The sequence below is a fragment of the Kogia breviceps genome, chromosome 4 (assembly GCF_026419965.1).
Source record: "Kogia breviceps isolate mKogBre1 chromosome 4, mKogBre1 haplotype 1, whole genome shotgun sequence".
Taxonomy (NCBI): Eukaryota; Metazoa; Chordata; class Mammalia; order Artiodactyla; family Physeteridae; genus Kogia; species Kogia breviceps.
The window spans coordinates 151,690,256-151,712,029 of record NC_081313.1 but is presented as its reverse complement, the minus strand read 5'-3'; the positions used below and the strand labels follow the sequence as shown (position 1 = coordinate 151,712,029).

Below are 21,774 nucleotides of genomic sequence, written 5' to 3'. Positions count from 1 at the left end.
GATCCGATCCGCTGCGCACCCTTTGAGCGCCGCTCCCGCCCGCACTGAGGACCCTAGCTCCGCCCGCCGCCCAGCCCGAGCCGCCCGACCCGAGCCGCCCGGCAGTAGTTCGCCCCCACCACCCCGCGCACGATTGGCTGCACCAGCCCGGCTTACCGCGCGCTGATTGGTCGGCGCGCGGGTCAGTCAGGCCGGGCGCCGCTGCGGCGGCGGCGGCGGAGGAGAAGGGAGCCAGACCGGAAGGGATCTAAGCGCTCCCGCGCCCCTCACACCCACTGCGGCGGCGGCGGCGGCGGCAGCGGCGACGGCGGCGGGGCGGAGCGGAGCAGAGCGGGGCGGGGCGGCCGGCCGAGCCGGGGGCAGCGGACCCGCGAGCCGCCAGCGCCGCCAGTCCGCCCGCCTGCCTTCACCTCTTGGCGCGGCGGCGGGGAGGCGAGGTGAGCCCGGCGGGTGGGTTAGGCCCAGTGGGGACTCTCGGGCCGAGCCTCGCTGGGGAGGGACGGTGGGAGGGCCGCGCGGCCAGGATCCGCGGGGAAAGGGGGGCGCGGGGCTGGCGGACAGGGTTCTGTGGGGCTGACCGGGGTCTGCGGAGTGCTGGTGACCCCGGCCGCAGCCCCTCGTCCCCCAGGCTGCCGCAGTCACCCCTTCCCGCCCGGCTGTCAGCACCCCAAAGCTGAGGGCCCACTCCCTAGTCCGACCTTGGCAGACCTATCGTAGGGTCTGTGGGCGCTCCCCTCTCCCGATTGTTTGGCACACAGCAGCACACCTGCTCCGGGATGCTCAGAAGCCTGGGATTTGGTTCCTGCAACCTTAGCAAAGGCACTGACACTTGATGTTCCTCGGTTTTCCCCTCAGCAAAGTGGGAGAAATGTCTGCCCTTTGGGACAGTGTTGTTGTCAGGCTATATGAATGTGTGTGAAAGCGCCTGGGCAGGAGCCCAGTGCACATTTGTGAAAATTTGGGCGGCATACTGCCCCTTGCTGGTTTGAGTGTGGCAGGAACCCCCTCCCTATCCTCCCAGAGTCCCCCATACTCACGCTGCTCCAGTGCCTTGTCATTGCACACTCAGTGCCCAGCAACTCCAGAGTGGGCCCTGCCCAACCCACCCCGCCAACCCCCCACCACTCCCCCTAACCCAGAGCACCGTTCTCCTGTCCCACCCACCTTACTTGCCTTGAACGTTCAGCCCTGTTTACCTCAGGACCTTTGCACTTGCTGTGTCCAGTGATTGGATTTGTCTCCCGGATCTTTGCACAGCTGGCTCCTTCTGGTTCTTCTTCTGGTCAGATGTCTCACTTTACACAATACCTTCCTTGACCACCCTCTTTCTTTCCTTAGTAATTCTTTTCTCATTATGTTGTTTAATTTTCTTCCTAGTATCTGGTTTGAAACTCTTCTATTGATTTGCCTGTTTATTTTCTGTCTCTCCCACTAGGATGTAGCTTTATGAAAACAGGTAGTTGTCTGATTTGTCCACTGCTTTATCCCCAGTGCTTAGAAAGCACACAGTAAGTACTCAGTAATATCAGTACAGTGAATGAATGAATGACCCTGCCCGCCCTTTGCTTCTCCTTTATGTTTGTTTAGTGACTTCCTACTAACTTGTGAAACTAGTATGCAGATGGAAGCTTGCTTTCATTTTGTGAAACATTTTAATGTCCTTGACCCCTTTATTTGGTAACTGTCAGAACAAGCTGTGATATAAAATCTTACATTTTTATAATGTTTTAGCTGTAACTTCCTTCCACACATTCAGGAGACATTTACTGATTCTACATTATCTAGGTCAGGCTTTCTGCTCGGCCCTGGGGACACAAAGGCAATAGCAACAGTGTCCCTTCCTCCAGAGAGCCCAAGAGCCCAGCAGGGAAGGCAGACATGTAGACAGTATTAGGACAGCTGGCTGTAGAGGGGGCTGTGCCATGGAAACTTGGAGGAGGTGATGGGTGGTGCTGTAGTTGAGCCTTGAATGGTGATGAGAAACTTGTCAGGTGGGGGAGGCAAGAAGTGGGAAAGGGCAGGGTGAAGGAAGAACTTTAGCCCAATGTGGGGTCAAAATCAGCCTGTTGGGCCAGGTGTAAGAGAGCTTGGAGTAGTGGGGACCCTGGAGAACCAGACCCAGCTCACCCAGCAATTTTTAGAAAGAAGTCAGAACTCGACATTTGTACCTACACTCTCTTGATTTTGAAATGTTGGCAGTAGCTAATTTTAAAATGTTTTAAATGCTGTGAACCAAGCAAAATACAGAACTCATTCAGCTTTGTTGAAGGATTGTCAACCTCCAGTGCAAATTGTACAGGAGGGAAGAGTTGCAATGAGCTGGAAAGGTAGCCCAAGGCCAGAGGAGCTAGGCCCTATTTGTCCAGGTACTCTCACTTAATTGTCACTGGAGCTCTGTGATAGCAGCTATGAAGCCCATTTCTGCAGAGGAGGAAACAGAGGCTCCTAGAGTTTCAGCAGTCTTGTTTCATAGCAAGCAGCTGGAAAGTGAAATTTGAACCCAGGTCTCCCGCAGATCAGCATTCTTTCCTGGGTCCCTCCGCTCTGGGTATTCTCTTCTGGCTCTTCATTTCTTCTGGAAGAACAACATCCAATTTAGATAATGTTTCCCTTCATTTAACCCTTTTTTTTTTTTCCCTTCAAAAGAATTCTGCAGGGTTAAAAATAATACTATTTTGGCAGTCTTCTCTGAAGAGTTTTGATTCTCCTGAGGCTCCTGAGGAGAATCCACTCCTGAGGATTTAATTTTCAGGATGCCACTTTAAATAATTTGTGGACAGATTTAAATGTGTTTATTTGGCCGCCCTAAATAAATGTTAGAGGATACACCTCAATTTGTCTATTTAAAATAAAATTTCTTAATTTTCTGGATAGAGAAAAGTGCCAGATGAAGCAATTAACAGTGAGTAAACCAATTTATTTCATGATGCATAAGGTAAAACAAAACCACATTTTTTTCTTAACACTATTGATTTGGCAGTAAGGCAGCTATTTCTAATCTAAATATGTAGTTATACTTGGTTAAGAAGGTGGCATTTTTACATAATTTTCCTTAAGAATTAAGGAAAATTAAATTTGTATTTGGCCTTCTGTGATTGTATGAACTAGTTTCAACATCAGTCTTTATTTTAACTGCTTATTATGAGGAATTTCAAACATATACGGAAGTAGACAGAGTAGTATCTGGCTTTAACAATTACCAACTCATGGCCAATCTTGTTCGTTCTTAATCCCATCCATACACCTCACCCCACCTATTATTTTCAAGCAAATCCTAACTATGATGTCATTTCATCCATGAATTTTTCAGTTTATGTTCTAAAAGATAAGGATTCTTTTAAACTTTGAAAAGCAATATTCCTTAATATCATCAAATAGCCAGTCAGCATTCAAATTTCTAGTTGTCTCATAAATTTTATAGTTTCATTAATAGTTTCTTCATTGGAATCAGGATTCAGATAAGGTCCATACATTGTGATAAGTTGATATGTCTTTTAAATTTCTTTTAATCTGTAGATTCCCCTGTATTTATTTTTTTCTTTTCCTTGTAGTTTATTTGTTTAAGCAATAGCTTTTCCATTATTGGGATTTTACTGATTGTACCTCTCCAATGTAATTTCTTGTGTTTCTCTGTATTTCTTGAAAAGTTGGAGTTGGATCTAGGCGAGGTTTGGTCGGATCCAGGGTGCCTTCCTAGGGGGGTGCATGCTTCCTCTAGAGGCAAGTAGTCCTGGTTGGCTCACACTATGATGTTAGTTAGCCGCTGTTGATGCTCAGTGCCTAGACCCATTGACCCATTGATTCATTAAGAGGGCATATTATTTCGGGGACAAGTTTGTATATCTTTTGCCCAGCAAGAACTCATTTTTTAGAAAGGACTGGATCTTTTCACATTTTATATTGGCCTTTGGATTGCCAGTTAAAATATTGTTAAAAGGTGCCTCAAATCCTCTTTGGAAAATGTTGGGGTGTAAATTAATAGATATAAAAATAATGAGGAAGAATTGTCTCCATTTTAGCATAGGAATTCCTTACAGCTAAGGAAATTTACTAAACATTTGAAGGTGAAATTCAACAAATTTGATTTTATTTAATGTCATTTGGTTTCTTGGTTCTTTTGTTGTTTTTGGATTCTATAAAGTATTCTACTCCTTTTTTCTCCCCAGCTAATTTTACCTTAGAACCTTTCTTAAGCAAAGACTACATACTCTGAAACATTTCAGGAATAGTAAAAATAGATTCTAAGGATATATGGATTACAAATGAGGCAGGTTTTTTTCCCCTTAAAAGAGAGGCATTAATATTAACTCTCATTATGTTAAATGGGTTCTTGCCTGTTGTGAAGTTGTTATTTGAATATTTCTATAACTGAATTATTTGGCTATTAGGAGAATGAACAGTGTGAAAACCACCTGTTAGTGTGTCTTTCCATAGGCCAGTGTAGGAAGAACTTGGGGATTTATTTTAAAAACATATTGTTTTTTTAGAAAAATTTGTTTAAAAAACATATCTCCACTCCCCTACAATGATTTTAAGACAAAGAATAATTAAGAATGATTGCTTTTTAAAAACTCCTTTTCCTTAGAAAAGAAATATATATATATACACACACATAAACATACACACACATGTATTTCTACAGAACTGTAAATGATTTAATTTGTTTGACTATTTAATTATTGCATATCTAAACTGATGCTGGTACTAGTTTGATTTCAGCATATCTAGGCATGAGGGTGCAACCCAGGTAGTAAATCCCCCAGCTCTGATTCTAGAATCAAATCCATTTTTCCAATTCTTAACTCTCAGAAACATAACTACTATTATATGTTGGAAAGTGGGTGTCTTCTAAAAATTTCCTGAGAAGATGGCAGAGTAGAAGGACGTGCGCTCACTCCCTCTAGCAAGAGCACTGGGATCACAACTAACTGCTGAACAGTCATTGATAGGAAGACAGTGGAACTCACCAAAAAAGATACCCCACATCCAAAGACAAAGGAGAAGCCACAGTGAGGTGGTAGGAGGGGTGCAATCACAATAAAATCAAATCCCATAACTGCTGGGTGGGTGACTCACAAACTGGGGAACAATTATACCACAGAAGTCCACCCACAAGAGTGAAGATTCTGAGCCCAACATCCGGCTTTCCAACCTGGTGGTCTGGCAACAGGAGGAGTAATTCCCAGAGGATCAGACTTTGAAGGCTACTGGGATTTGATTGCAGCACTTAACAGGACTGGAGGAAACAGAGACTCCACTCTTGGAGGACACACACAAAGTAGTGTGTGCATATCAAGACCCAGGGGGAAGAAGCAATGATCCTATAGCAGACTGAACCAGACCTACCTGCTAGTGTTGGAGGGTCTTCTGCAGAGGCGGTGAGCAGCTTTGGCTCACCACAGGGACAAGGACACTGGCAGCGAAAGTTCAAGCCTGTTGGCTCCAGTGGTGGGTTGCCGCAGGCCAAACAACCAACAGGGAGGGAACTCAGCCCCACCCATCAAGCAGATTAAAGTTATACTGAGCTCTGCCCACCAGGGAAACACCCAGCTCTACCCACCACCAGTCCCTCCCATCAGGAAGCTTGCACAGGCCTCTTAGATAACCTCATCCACCAGAGGGCAGACAGCAGAAGCAAGAAGAACTACAGTCCTGCAGCCTGTGGAGCATAAACCACATTCACAGAAAGACAGACAAAATGAAAAAGCAGAGGACTGTGTACCAGGTGAAGGAACAAGGTAAAACCCCAGAAAAACAACTAAGTGAAGTGGAGATAGGCAACCTTCCAGAAAAAGAAATCAGAATAATGATAGTGAAGATGACCCAGTACCTCTGAAAAAGAATGGAGGCAAAGATTGAGAAGATGCAAGAAATGTTTAACAAAGACCTAGAAGAATTAAAGAGCAAACACCTTGAAGAATTAAAGAACAAACAAACAGATGAACAATACAAGAAGTGAAATGAAAAATACACTAGAAGGAATCAATAGCAGAATAACTAAGGCAGTAGAATGGATTGGTGACCTGAAAGACAGAATGATGGAATTCACTGCCGCAGAACAGAATAAAGAAAAGAGAATGAAAAGAAATGAAGACAGCCTAAGAGACCTCTGGGACAACATTAAACGCACCAACATTCACATTATAGGGGTCCCAGAAGGACCTGAGAAAATATTTGAAGAGATTATAGTCAAAAACTTACCGAACATGGGAAAGGAAATAGGCCTCCAAGTCCAGGAAGTGCAGAGAGTCCCAGGCAGGGTAAACCCAAGGAGAAACACACCGAGACACATAGTAATCAAATTGACAAAAATTAAAGACAAAGAAAAATTATTAAAAGCAACAAGGAAAAAACGACAAATAACATACAAAGGAACTCCCATGAGGTTAACAGCTGATTTCTCAGCAGAAACTCTACAAGCCAGAAGGGAGTGGCACAATATATTTAAAGTGATGAAAGGGAAGAACCTACAACCAAGATTACTCTACCCAGCAAGGATATCATTCAGATTTGATGGAGAAATGAAAAGCTTTACAGACAAGCAAAAGCTAAGAGAATTCAGCACCACCAGACCAGCGTTGTAACAGATGCTAAAGGAACTTCTCTAAGTGGGAAACACAAGATAAGAAAAGAACCTACAAAAACAAACCCCAAACGGTTAAGAAAATGGTAATAGGAGCATACATATTGATAATTACCTAAAATGTGAATGGATTAAATGCTCCAACCAAAAGACACAGGCTCGCTGAATGGATACAAAAACAAGACCCATATGTATGCTGTCTACAAGAGACCCACTTCAGACCTAGGGACACATACAGACTGAAAGTGAGGGGATGGAAAAAGATGTTCCATGCAAATGGAAAAAGAAAGCTGGAGTAGCAATACTCATATCAGATAAAATAGACTTTAAAATGAAGCATGTTATAAGAGCCAAGGAAGGACACTACATAATGATCAAGGGATCAATCCAAGAAGATATAACAGTTATAAATATATATACACCCAACATAGGAGCACCTCAATACAAAAGGCAAATGCTAACAGCTATAAAAGAGGAAATCGACAGTAAGACAATAATAGTGGGGGCCTTTAGCACCTCACTTACACCAATGGGCAGATCATCCAGACAGAAAATACGGAAACACAAGCTTTAAATGACACAATAGACCAGATAGATTTAATTTATATTTATAAGACATTCCATTTAAAACAGCAGATTACACTTCTTCTCAAGTGCACACGGAACATTCTTCAGGATAGATCACATATTGGGTCACAAATCAAGCCTTGGTAAATTTAAAAAACTGAAATCATATCAAGCATCTTTTCTGACCACAACGCTATGAGATTAGAAATAAATTACAGGGAAAAAAATGTAAAAAAACACAAACACATGGAGCCTAAACAATACGTTACTAAATAACCAAGAGATAACTGAAGAAATCAAAGAGGAAATTGAAATATACCTAGAAACAAATGACAACAAAAACACGATGATCCAAAACCTATGGGATGCAGCAAAAGCAGTTCTAAGAGGGAAGTTTATACCAATACAATCCTACCTCAAGAAACAAGAAACATCTCAAATAAACAACTTAACCTTACACCTAAAGCAATTAGAGAAAGAAGAAGAAACAGAATCCAAAGTTAGTAGAAGGAAAGAAATCATAAAAATCAAAGCAAAAATAAATGAAATAGAAATGAAGAAAACAGTTGCAAAAAATCAGTGAAACTAAATGCTGGTTCTTTGAGAAGATAAAAAAAATTGATAAACCTTTAGCCAGAGTCATCAAGAAAAAGAGGGAGAGGACTGAAATCAATAAAATTAGAAATGAAAAAGAAGTTAAAACAGACATCGCAGAAATACAAAGCCTCATAAGAGACTACTACAAGGAACTCTACGCCAATAAAATGGACAACCTGGAAGTAGTGGACAAATTCTTAAAAGGTATAACCTTCCAAGACTGAAGCAGGAAGAAATAGACAATATGAACAGACCAATCACAAGTAATGAAATTGAAACTGTGATTAAAAATCTTCCAACAAACAAAAGTCCAGGACTAGATGGCTTCACAGGTGAATTCTATCAAACATTTAGAGAAGAGCTAACACCCATCCTTCTCAAACTCTTCCCCAAAAATGCAGAGGAAGGAGCACTCCCAAACTCATTCTATGAGGCCACCATGATCCTGATACCAAAAGTAGACTAAGGTACTACAAAAAAAAAAAAATTACAGACCAATATCACTGATGAATATAGATGCAAAAATCCTCAACAAAATACTAGCAAACAGAATCCAACATCAGTTAAAAGGATCATACACCATGATCAAGTGGGATTTATCCCAGGGATGCAAGGATTCTTCAATGTATGCAAATCAATCAATGTGATACACTATATTAACAAATTAAAGAATAAAAACCATATGATCATCTCAATAGATGCAGAGAAAGCTTTTGACAAAATTCAACACCGACTTATTATAAAAAACTCTCCAGAAAGTGGGCGTAGAGGGAACCTACCTCAGCATAACAAAGGCCGTATGGGACAAACCCACAGCAACCATCATTCTCAATGGTGAAAAACTGAAAGCATTTCCTCTAAGATCAGGAACAAGACAAGGATATCCACTCTCGCCACTTTTATTCAACATAGTTTTAGAAGTCCTAGCCACGGCCGTCAGAGAAGAAAAAGAAATAAAAGGAATACAAATGGGAAAAGAAGTAAAACTGTCATTGTTTGCAGATGACATGATACTAAATGTAGAGAATCCTAAGGATGCCACCAGAAAACTACTAGAGCTAATCAATGAATTTGGTAAAGTTGCAGGATACAAAATTAATGCACAGAAATCTCTTGCATTCCTATACACTAACAATGAAAGATCAGAAAGAAATTAAGGAAATAGTCCCATTCTCCATTGCAACAAAAAGAGTAAAATACCTAGGAATAAACCTACCTAAGGAGGTAAAAGACCTGTAGTCAGAAAACTGTAAAACGCTGATGAAAGAAATCAAAGATGACACAAACAAATGGAGAGATATACCATGTTCTTGGATGGGAAGAATCAATATTGTGAAAATGACTATGCTACCCAAAGCAATCTACAGATTCAATGCAATCCCTATCAAACTACCACTGGCATTTTTCACAGAACTAGAACAAAAAATTTCACAATTTGTATGGAAACACAAAAGACCCTGAATAGCCAAAGCAATCTTGAGAAGGAAAAACGGAGCTGGAGGAATCAGGCTCCCTGACTTCAGACTATACTACAAAGCTACAGTAATCAAGATGGTATGGTACTGGCACAAAAACAGAAATATAGATCAATGGAACAGGATAGAAAGCCCAGAGATAAACCCATGCACATATGGTCACCTATTTTTGATAAAGGAGGCAAGAATATACAATGGAGAAAAGGCAGCCCGTTCAATAAGTGGTTCTGGGCAAACTGGACAGCTACATGTAAAAGAATGAAATTAGAACACCCCCTAACACCATACAGAAAAATAAACTCAAAATGGATTAAAGACCTAAATGTAAGACCAGACACTATGAAACTCTTAGAGGAAAACATAGGCAGAATACTCTTTGACTTAAATCACAGCAAGATCTTTTTTGACCAACCTCCTAGATTAATGGAAATAAAAACAAAAATAAACAAATGGGACCTAATGAAACTTAAAAGCTTTTGCACAGCAAAGGAAACTATAAACAAGACAAAAAGACAACCCTCAGAAAATATTTGCAAACGAATCAACAAAGGATTATTCTCCAAAATATATAAATAGCTCATGAACTCAATATTAAAAAAACAAGCAACACAATCAAAAAATTGGCAGAGGACCTAAGTAGACATTTCTCCAAAGTAGATATACAGGTTGCCAGCAAGTACATGAAAAGCTGCTCAACATCACTAATTATTAGAGAAATGCAGATCAATACTACAATGAGGTATCACCTCACACTGGTTAGAATGGGCATCATCAGAAAATTTACAAGCAACAAATGCTGGAGAGGGTGTGGAGAAAAGGGAACCCTCTTGCACTGTTGATGGGAATGTAAATTGATACAGCTGCTATGGAGAACAGTATGGAGGTTCCTTAAAAAACTGAAAATAGAATTACCATATGACCCAGAAGTTCCACTACTGGGCATATACCCAGAGAAAACCATAATTCAAAAAGACACATGCACCTCAATGTTCATTGCAGCACTATTTACAATAACCAGGTCATTGAAGTGACCTAAATACCCATTGACAGATGAATGGATAAAGAAGATGTGGTACATATATACAATGGAAGGAACGAAACTGGGTCATTTGTAGAGACATGGATGGACGTAGAAACTGTCATACAGAGTGAAGTAAGTCAGAAAGAGGAAAACAAATATCATATATTAACACATATAAGTGGAATCTAGAAAAATGGTACAGATGAACCTGTTTGCAAGACAGAAATAGAGACACAGATGTAGAGAACATATATGGACACCAAGGGGGGAAAGCAGGGAGGGGGAGTGATGGTTGTGGGATGAACTGGGAGATTGGGATTGACATATATACACTAATATATATAAAATAGATAACTAATAAGAACCTGCTGTATTAAAAAAATATTCAAAAACTTCCTGAAACATCATCTGCCTACCACACCCTAGAATGAAAAGTAAATTCTGTGCATTGCCTCCTGTCTGTTGTGTCTTTCAATGAGGTGCTCACCAGTATTAACCATGTCATCAGCTTTTGCACTTACCAGATTTTAATTCACATTTGCAGAATGCAGACGTTTGTTGGGATAAGTAGAATGGGTGTCCTAAGGTCAGCTGACGTTGAGACCTTGCCCTGTGCTAGGTACTGTGCTAGTTGTCCTCTGAGGCTGATTCTGCAATTATTCCTGTTCTACACATGAGTGTAATTGCTTGCCCAAGTTCACTCACCAGATAAATGGCAGACCCACTGCTCTCTGACTCCAGAGTCCTAATCTTAACCATTGCATGGAGCTGCCTTACCACATTTACTCTCCCGCTTAGTTTTGCCTTAGCATATATTTCCTGGGCACCCACTGTGTACTTAGTAGAGGATTGAGAAATAGATCAGACACATTTTCTGCCCTTGAGGAGCTCACAGGGTAGAAGTAGAGATAGACTTGCAATGCAAATGAATACAGGATGTGGTGCCAAAAAAGGGACATGCCCTGCACAGTTTGAAAGGAAAACCTATGGAGGAAAACTTGCAGGAAAAGCAGGTGCTTGCACTAGATTTTGGAGGATGAAGTTTGGCCAGGAGAGCAAAAGGGGGAGGGAAGTCATTTCAGGCAGATGGGACAGCTTAGGCAGAGACCTGAGGTATGCAGTGGCTGGGGTCTGCTGCTCCCAGGTGGTTTGATAGTGCCGAAGAGTGGGCCAGAGGCCCTGCAGAACTCCTCTGCTGTTCTAAGAATTAGAATTTTACTGTCAAGGCAGTCGGTCACTACTGAAGGAATTTAAACAGGAGAACAGTATGATCACTGCATATTTTCAACAAATCTCTTTTAATTCCTTATTTTGAAATAATTATAGATTCACAAGAGGTTGCAAAAATAGTAGAGAGGTCCTGTACACTCTTCACCCAGTTTCCACCAATGGTTGTATATTTATGTAACTATACTATAATACCAGCATCAGGCAGATAGCATTGGTACAATGCTTGTACAGTTCTGTGTCAATTTACCACATGTGGAGGTTCATATAATCACCACCATCGCCATCAAGATACAGAACTATTTCATCATCCCAAAGATCTCCCTTGTACTACCCCTTTATAACCACAGCACCTGCCTTGCCCCTCACCATCCATAATCCCTGGCAACCACTAACCTGTTCTATATCTCTATAATATAGAGAATTTTCATTTCAAGAATGTATAAATGGAATTATGTCCTATGGACCTTGTGAAATTGTCTCTTATCACTAAAAATTATTACTAAAATTTCATAATACCCTATGACCCACCCAAGTTGTAATGTATATCAGTATTTCTATCATTTTTATTGCTGGGTGATGGTCCATGGTATTGACATACAGCAATTTGTTTAACCACCCACCCACTGAAGGACATCTGGATTGTTTCCAGCTTTGAACTATTACAAATACAGCTGCTATAAGCATTCATGTAAAGGTTTTCAAGTGGATAGATCTTTCTAATGTGGTATGTATACAGTGGTTTGGAGGTATCAGGAATGGAGGCTGGGAGAGCACTTTGACTATTGGTATGTCTGGGGAGCAATGAGGCCTTTACTCACAACACTGAGTATCGGGCATTGGGCCTGGAGATGGGGAGACTGATGACTGGTACAAGGGGCCGGCAGGAAGAATCCTTGCTGGAGTCACTCACGTCCCTGTGAGTGACATAATAACCAAATTCTGTATCATAGTATATACTGTAACTTAAGAACTGATGTTCAGAAGAATGGCCCTGAGGTGCTGTGAAGTTTTTGGTTATCCAAGAAAGATTAAGTTGTTGTGCTATGCTATTTTTAATACGAATTGAAGTAGGAAAAAAGAACAATTTGATTAAAACTTTCAGCAGCAAGCATTGAAACAAAGAGGGTGATTGTGAAAATCTGCTTTTAACCACAGCAGTCAGTTAATTTAAATATTGAATGTCCTGGGTATTCTGAAACATTAGTGTGATTAAAGGTTTGAGTCTGTGGATCACCGAATTATCTTCATCATCAGAAGAAAGTGTCTTAGTGGGGTGAAGACAAGATGAGATGAGAAGATCTGCGTTATTCTGGCCTGGTCTTGACCAGCCCTTGGACAGTCACTTTACTTTCTAAGTAAAATTAGAGATATTACAGTAGTATATTGGGAAAAACATGGATATAGTAGTCAAGTACACCTCAATTCAAATCCAGGCTCTGCCTCTTTCCACCTGAGAATTTGGGCTAGTTCCTTACTGTCTCTGAGTTGTTTCCTCATTTGCAGAGTGAGGACAGTACCACACACCTCACAGGCTGTTAGGAGAAAGTGTATAACTGTGTACTCAGAGCCTAGCCCACTTGCCTTCCTGCCTCCAGTCTCATCTGCCTCAAATCCGTTCTCTGTAAAGGTGTCAGAGTGACCATTTTGCAGCTTTTCATTTAGAAGTGTTCGTTTAGTTTTTAAAATGTGAAATATGTGCATAGTTTTTTAAAAAAATACAGAAAGTTATAATGGCAAGAATGAAAGTCTCATTTCCCACTGTTTCTCTGCACTTGCTAGCATATTGTGTGTGTGTGTGTGCGTGTGTGTGTGTATTTTTCCATACATTGGCATTTACCGTATGGACTCTTCTTTAACTTGCTTTATTTCCTTATATATCTTAGACATCTTTCCATATCAACACATAAAGTCCCTGCATTGTTTTTAATGGCTTTATTATACTTTTGTGCCATAATTTATTCAGTCATTCCAAGGGTACTTTTTAGGTTATTTCTAGTTTTTTGCCTGTTACAAGCAGTGCTACAAACATCCTTGCACAAATATCTTTGAGTATTTGTACACATGTATTTGTCAGATACATATATAGAATTGTAGTTGCCAGGTTAGGAGTCTTGTGCATTTAAATTTTTCTTAGGTATTACCTATTTTGCTTCCAAAAAATGTTTTACCAATTTATAGTTCTCACCATCATGTGTGAAAGTACCTGTTTCGTCACACCTAGGTTGATACTTGACTTGCACACAGGTCTTGCCTCCTCCAGGGAGGCTTCCTTTACATCCATCTCTTGCTCACACATTCCACTTGTTCTCTCGCTCTGCCCTCTGGACACTACTCTGTTGGGCTTCTGCCATGCAGCCTGTGCATTCCCCTAGGACACTTCCTACGTGGTGTGATAATTATGCAGTTGGTGGTTTGAGGGAAGGGACTGTACGATTAGTACTCCATTGACAGCCACTACTTCATGCTTGGCACACAGGAGGCCATCAGGAGTTTGTTAGGAGAATTCAGTAAATGGTACCTGTCATCCCCACAAGACTCAGACTGTATGCTCTCCACTGTTCTTTCCCACTTTAAAATTTTATAACTATGTAAAGCTGTAGTTAGAGCTAATTTTTCTATTTAGAAAAATTAATCAGATTTAATATTTATAGTATGTGAATTGCTTATATTTAGAATACTAGAATTAGAGAAAAAAAATTTTAAAGCATTTCTTACTCTAGGCTCTAAACAGGTAGGAATGTTCCTCCTGCCCAATGTTTATTTATAGAGCGGGTAGATTTTACAGGTCTCCAGTCTTGGAGAAATAGAGATTTTTGATTAGAGCATTTCATTAAATAAGCATTCATTGAAGCAGCATGGTAAGTGGGGAGAGTGTGGACATGAGCCGGATGCCTTTAGCAAATGCCTTGCCGATTCCTAACCTCGAGGCACCCACTCACCACACTTAGGTCTGTAGGAGCAGAGTGTGTTCTTCTAGGAGTTTTTTCAGTGGAAAAATGGTGGGCATTGAACAATGTCATATGAGGGAGAAGACAGGCCCTCCCTGCTTTTGAGGAGCTCCTGACCTGGCGGAGGGAGGCAGAGGCAGACCTGCAGAAGCCGAGTGACAGTGAACACGGTAGGCACTGGGTTCCACTGCTGGGAACCGAGGTGAGGAACCAGCACCTTCTGGTGAGGGAAGTTAAGGCAGGGACTGCACCTTCAGTGTGTTGGTAATGTGGTGGCATGAAGAATTCTTAACACCTCTCAATTTGTAAGTTGTCTTCTGAAACCAGGTTGAGGTCCATTTTGTTGAAATACAATCTCAAGAGAGAGTTGATTTCATTAATAGCTAAATCACATGCTTTCTTAGTTTGGTTTGGGGTTCTTTCTCTTGCTCTCATGAAGCCCATGAAGCCCAAGCTTGACAGAGGAGGTGGCTTTGACAGAGTCTGTCTTACGTGATTTTTTTTTTTTCTGCCTAATAAGGGAAACTTATTTTAATTTTAAAATTATTTAAAATCTTGAGATGAAATTATGTTAATTATTGACCTAATGATGTAATGTACTCCCCAAATTCACAAAAGCTAACCTAATACTGTACCAGTCTGAGTACAGGTTACAACAGCTGTAGCAGAGAGAGTTCCAGAATTGTTCAACAAGGTTGAGATTAATTTGTGCCAATCTCAATGTGGGCAGGTGGACCAGAATAGGGGCCAGCTCAGTGCCACAAGGTCATTCCAGACTCTGGCTGGTGGGTGACTCTAGCATCTTCAGCATGTGACTTCCATCTCTGGGTCTATGACTGCTGATCCCTCAGCCAACAGCAAGGGAGACAGATAGATTGAAAGGCAAGCAGCTTTCTGTTTAAAAAAATGATCTGGGAGTAGCATACATCACTTCTGCTCACATCTCATTAGCTAAAGGTTGGTCATCTGGCCACACTTGGCTGCCAGGAAAGTGGCCAGATGTCATCTCTAGTTGGGTAGCGAATTGTCCAGCTGGAACAAGGTGGCTTCTGTTATTAAAATGAAGGGAGGAGTGGATCCTGGAGCAGGTCAGCAGCCTGGGCCTGTCATACTGTCCCTTGGCCACTTCAGACTTAACTTGTCCAAAGCCGAACTTTCCGACTCAGCTATCTCCTGCTTACCTCCAGCTGTTTCACCTTTGTTTCTCCCCATCTCCTGCAGGTCAACAAGTCATGTACATTCTTTCTCCAAGCCGTGCATTTCCTTCTTTTCCACACCTGCCACGATCCTGCCATTTTTGTCAGGTCTGCATGTTTTGAGTCCTGCCCATTTGAATCCAACCCTATCTCAGCTTCCCGAATGACCTCTCAGAAAAGCAAGTGTGAGCCCATGCCTCTCGTGCTTTGATGGCTCCACAGCCCTCAGGCCCAGGCCCAGATGGCTCCTAGGAGCTTCCAGGGCCTGGGGTGATCTGGCCTTGTTTTCTCTCCAGTTTTTTCCCCCCATGACCCAGCAGAATCAAATCTCAAATGATTTGTCATGCTTAGAAGGCACCTCCAGCTCTCTGCACATGCTCCTTCTTATCCCCACACCCTAAACCTCCATCCTTCTGGGTTTAGGGCTCTCCTTGCAACCGATCTCTTCTGAGTGTACCCGCAGTGTACGCTCTCTGTAAGCTCGAAATGCAGAAGTCAGGCATGTTGGCTGTTCCGGCAAAGGACCTGGTCCACAGTGGTGCTCAAGAAATGCTTTATGAATGACCAGCATTGCTGGTGAATTACAGTATGGCCAAGAAATAGCAGGTTGTAGTGGCTCCTGCCTTCTCGCTGGGTCTGTCTCTGATCCTTTGCATTTTTACTCCACTCGTCAAGCTGAGCAATTCACCATGTCTGAGCACAGTCAGTTTGAGTCTGTGCTTCTACTCTGTCTCTGGCAAAACTATCCAGGGCAAATGCTACCTCCTCCATGAAGCTCTTCTTGTTTTCTGCACCCCTGCTCGTGGGTAGGACCTCTTTTGCCTTTCAGCTTTGTTTCTGTTTTGCTTATGGCCCTTACTTCTTTATAACTTATATTACAATGTAGATAATAGACTCATTCCTCATACTTCTTCCCCAAATAGTGACGTAGGTGCTGCTTCAAGACCAATACCTGTTTGATCTTGATATATGTCTTCTATATTATTTATCACTTTCTTGTACAAAGGTACCCCATAAATGTTGAGATGAATTGTCTCAGCCTCTTAAAAACTATAAATAAATTAAGAAAAGGATACTCCTTCAGATGTCAGTAAAATAGAGCAGCATCGTGAGGGAATCATTAGCTACAGTGTTATGGGTCAGATCAGCAGACGTATATTGAATGGTCACTCTGTCCCAGGGGCCAGGCCCTCCCTGTCTTCCTGTCCTGTGAGTACAGGGTGCCACCATGAACAAGACAGACCTGTGCCTCCCCTCCTAGAGCTTAGGACCCCCTTCTCACAGCAGCATGGCTTGGCCAGCTCACTAAGCCTTGGATCACTCCAGTGTAACACAGGGCTGATAATTCCTGTCGGTCGTTGTGAGCAGTATGTTAGTTTATCTAGTGCAATGCTGGCCTCCCAGACACAATCCCCAGCCAGTGTGCAATGGCTCCTGGTCAAAATGGCTGCTGGTACTACCAGCTGTGCCTCAGCCACTGCCCTGAGAATGATAAAACATGAAGCAACAGTCAGTTGGAGAAACTATTCATTTGATTTAAATTCTTTGTTCAGTCTTGTTGTTAATCAATTTCCATGTTTAATGGAAGTCCTAGACATCATTGTGTTGAAACACATATCATCACTCCAAAAAACTCAGTGGGTAGATATTAAATATTAGGTGTTAAACAGGCAGGAATTTGGGGAAGCTGTAAAATAAAATTTAAATTCTGTGTTTGTAAACAGTGTAGAATATTTACCTAAATGATTTTATTGTTGGCTTTTTAATTTTTAAGAAATGACCAATATAAATAGCTTGCTAACTTTTGAATAAACATTATCAGACAAGAGCCAGGGAACGGAGTAAAGATAGCTGCCTGCCGATTTCTGTTTACTTTGTTTTCTGTATAAAATCATACAGGCTCCTGCAGCATAGGAATCTCAGCCTGCTGTCTAAACCACAAAAAGGCTGCTCTGGGGCTGCCAGTTTATACTCATGCCTCGTGGATAATATAGTGTCCATGTTATTGACTGTAGCTTATGACAGAGTTCTCTGTCTATGGCTGTCTGTATTGAAGCCCACTAGTAATGAAGGGTTTGGGGAATGTAGGCCAGTTCCAGACCACCTCACAAGGTAGGAACACACTACGAGCATCCACGGCACACACAGGTGTCACCAGGCCTCCAACACCCTGTTGTTCTTTAACTTACCACTTTTACAATCACTTTGGCATCAGACTTGCTTTCTGGTTTGTCACTTTAACCTGAATTTGTGGACGCAGCAGAAGACTCGTCCATTTGTTTTTCTACATGAATGAATTGTAGACATGTTCATTTTGCAACATCTCCAGAGTGCCTTCATCTCTGGTTGAGACAGCACGGCGTAATCTGGTCCCACAGGAAGCAAGCTGATGAGAATCACATAGTGATGTAGTCTTGTCATGGCTAATAAAAATGTACAAATTCTTTTCTCCAAAGGTTGTTATTTTCTAATCCAATCCCTTAAGATGTGGTCATGCAGGGTCTCAGAATTCCTTCCTTTCATGATAATCTTGTACCATTAAAATGTCTTTGCATTTTTTGCATGTTGCTTAAGTTCAGAACTCGGTCTAACTGAGTTTACCAACTTACAGCCACATTGTCTTATATACCAATAAATCTAAAACACTATTAAGTGAGCTATGCATGTGTAATTTCAGTAAGAATGCATGTTCATTCTGTCTCTCTTTCAAGGAATCTGACGACTGTACCAGCTCTTCGGAATATTATATGACACTACATCATGAGTGACAGTAAATGTGATAGTCAGTTTTACAGTGTACAAGTGGCAGACTCAACTTTCTCTGTCCTAAAACGTTACCAGCAGTTGAAACCAATTGGCTCTGGAGCCCAAGGAATTGTCTGGTAAGTATGGTCTGTTTCAGTAGTGTAGACTGAGTTTTTGTTGTAATAAAAACTTAATAGATCTAAGTCATCAGAATTTAGAAACACTGATGATAAAAATACCCTTTTCTTTGCTATAGGTTTATAAGCTAAATTGAATCAACCTCTTGCTTTAGTTACATGTAGTCAGATTGTAGGATACAAGCTCAAATTCTTAGAATGCTGCATAAATTTAAATAGGTAGCAATTTTTCTTTTTTCTTTGTTTCTTTTCTCTTTTTTTTTCTTTTCCATTCCCCCTGTCATTATGATATTAGAGTAATAGGTATGACAGTGAGTTGTAACAGAAATTTGGAGTTTTATTCATTTCTTCATCCTGGCCACCTTTCCCCCCTCCCCCTTTTATTCCCAATCACTCCTATTCATTTCTAGGCGCCGTCATTGCAGTGCCTTGCCCTTCATTGGCAGGATGAGGCCAGTCAGTGTCATTATCACCCCATGGATTAACCAGGAAGGGATGCCGTATGAGGGGTTGGGCTGGCCGTCTCTTCCTTGGTGTCTCACTTCAACTATGTGTCCAGCCCAGAACGTCAGAACTGTTGGTCTGACCCTGAACCTTAGTCTCTTGCTTGGTAAGACAGTCAGCTGCCGCGACATCACTGGCCAGCTAAAGGTAAAGTTTTTCACATGTTTTCTAGACTACAGTTATCAGCACTTCCCAAGCTTTTTATCCCTTAGTTTTTTGGCAAAATCTTTTCTTCTTTTTTTGGTCAGTAAAAACAAGATTGTCTTTGCATCTAAAAGGAACTGTGGTAAAGCTAAACACCCAATGATTACAGCTTGTAGGTAAAGGGGATTCAAGATAAAAGAGAACTCTTGGATGGTCTGGTGGGAGAGTTTATGTTTTTATCAGAGATGTTGAGTTTAGAGAATCTGTATCAGTGGTTAGTAATTGATCCTCTGTTGTAGAGATATGTGATCAGGGAAGTTAGTTGTGTTCTTCGGCTTAGGTAGTTAGAGGCCCTGGAAGCTGAGACGAAATGGTAGTTCAGAGATTCCCAGAAAAACTAATGAGGGGGAAGGAGCTGTTTGGAAGGAATGCCTGGCTTGCATCTAAAATAGTGGTGATCTTAACTTCCAATTGATAACATGCTGTATTGGTACTTAAATCCAGTGTGCCAGGAAAGTTTTAAAATGAATGGATGGTTCATGTTAGGATACTTTGATGTTAATAAAAAGTTCTAGACAGTAAAATATTCTTTTGATTTATAACCCATCTCTTATTTGGAATTGGATAGTAATTTGACATAGGGAATTAAGCAAGACTGAAATCAAGGACATTTAATGTAATAACCACATTAAGAGCTTGACTAGAAATTAATAATCAATTGTATAATGGAGAGTTTTACAAGGGTTACACAGTTAAAATTAATGACTTCATTACAGCATGGTAAATGACAATAAAATTACATGCTACTTTACAAAATACTGTTTTTCAGAGATTAGTTTTGATTTCCAGTTTTCATATACTACCCATCTTTGTTTTTTAAAGAAGTGTTTAATAATGAAATTACTCATTATGGTGTATATTTTTCATTTAAAAATTCTAGTTTTGAAATGAAAGTTCCCAAATAAACAGTTATAAGCTAAACCTCCTCTGGTAAAAGCAGTGGTAGAATTATAGGATGGAAAGTTCTGAATTTTTAAAGAATTAAAAGACTAAGAGTCCAGAAATAAAACCATACATCTGTGGCCAGTTGATTTTCAAAAAGGGGTGCCAAGATTATTCAATGGGGAAAGAACAGTCTCTTCAACAAATGGTGCTGGGACAACTGGATACCCACATGCAAAAGAATGAAGTTGGACTCCTACCTCACATCATGTAAAAGGTTAACTCAAAATTGATCGATGACCTAAATATAAGAGTTAAAACCATAAAACTCTTAGAAGAAAACAAAGGGGGAAGCTTCATGATTTTGAATTCTTAGAAATGACACCAAAAGCATGAGCAACAAAAGAAGAAATTGAACTTTATCTAAATTAAAAATTTTTGTGTTTCAAAGAACACTGTCAAGAGAGTGAAAAAACAACCCACGAATGGGAAAATATTTGCAAATTGTGTATCTGGTAAGAGTCTAATATTCAAAATATAAAGAACTCCTACAACTCAACAGCAAACAGACAAACAACCCAATTTATTTATTTATTTATTTTTAGGTAAAAGCATCTTTTTTTTTTTTAAATTGGAGTATAGTTGCTTTACAATGTTGTGTTAGTTTCTGCTGTATAACAAAGTGAATCAGCTATACGTATATATATATATATATATATATGTATATATATATATATATATATATATATCCAATTAAAAAAAAACAACAACAAACAGGCAAAGGACTTAAATAGACATTTCCCCCAAGAAGATTTATGGCCAATAAACACATGAAAAGATGCTTATTGTTAGTCATTTGGGAAATGCAAATCAAAACCACAATGAGGTACTTCCATACCCACTAGGTGGCCATAATCAACAAAATGGAAAATAACAAAGGTTGACAGGGATGTGAAGAGATTACAACCCTCTTACATTGCCAGTGAGAATGTAAAGTGGTGCAGCCACTTGTGGAAAACAGTTTGACGGTTCCTCAACAAGTTAAAATAGAATTATTATATGACCCAGTAAATACCCCTAGATATATTCCCCAAAGAATTAAAAACAGATGTTCAAAAAAGACTTGTATACAAATGTTCATAGCAGCACTATTCTCAATAGCCAAAAGGTGGAAACAGCCCAAATGTCCATCAATAAATGAATGGATACACAAGCTGTGTTATATACATACGTGGAATATTATTCATAAAAAAAATGAAGCACTGATATATGCTACAACATAGATGATCCTTAGAAACATGCTAAGTGAAAGAAGCCAAACATAAAAGGTAGTATTATTATATGAGTCCATTTATATGAAATATCCAAAGTAGGTAAATCCATAGAGAAAGATGCAGATTGGTGGTAACAAGGGCAAAGGGGAGAGAGGAATGGGGAGCAACTTCATAATGGGTATGGAGTTTCCTTTTGGGGTCATGAAAATCTTTTGGGGTTACTTAAAGTGGTGATTGTACAACACTGTGAATGTGCTAAATGCTACTGAATTGTTCACTTTAAAATGGTTCATTTTATGTTTATGTGAATCTCCCCTTAATAAAAATTTTTTTGAAAAAAAATGTAAACTGAAAGTTGCCTTAACTTAAGGATATTTGTCATTTTTAATGGATATTTAACCCCGATACTAT

The 21,774-nt window shown here is 40.5% G+C and overlaps 1 protein-coding gene across 7 annotated transcripts in view; it reads left to right on the top strand.

Annotated features, from left to right (window-relative positions):
- The first annotated feature begins 327 nt into the window (after nucleotides 1–327).
- Nucleotides 328–21,774, top strand: part of MAPK9 (mitogen-activated protein kinase 9) — a 62,313-nt gene continuing 40,866 nt past the window's right edge. For 2 of the 7 annotated variants that reach the window (XM_067032245.1, XM_059060566.2), the window contains exons 1-2: nucleotides 328–437; nucleotides 18,329–18,499. In XM_067032245.1, the coding sequence (XP_066888346.1) occupies nucleotides 18,378–18,499 (122 nt within the window). In that variant the 5' untranslated portion in view covers nucleotides 328–437; nucleotides 18,329–18,377. Of the gene's footprint in view, nucleotides 438–1,435; nucleotides 1,509–18,328; nucleotides 18,500–21,774 lie in introns of all 7 variants that reach the window. The other 5 variants (XM_059060564.2, XM_059060567.2, XM_067032243.1 and 2 more) reach the window with 5 other exon arrangements.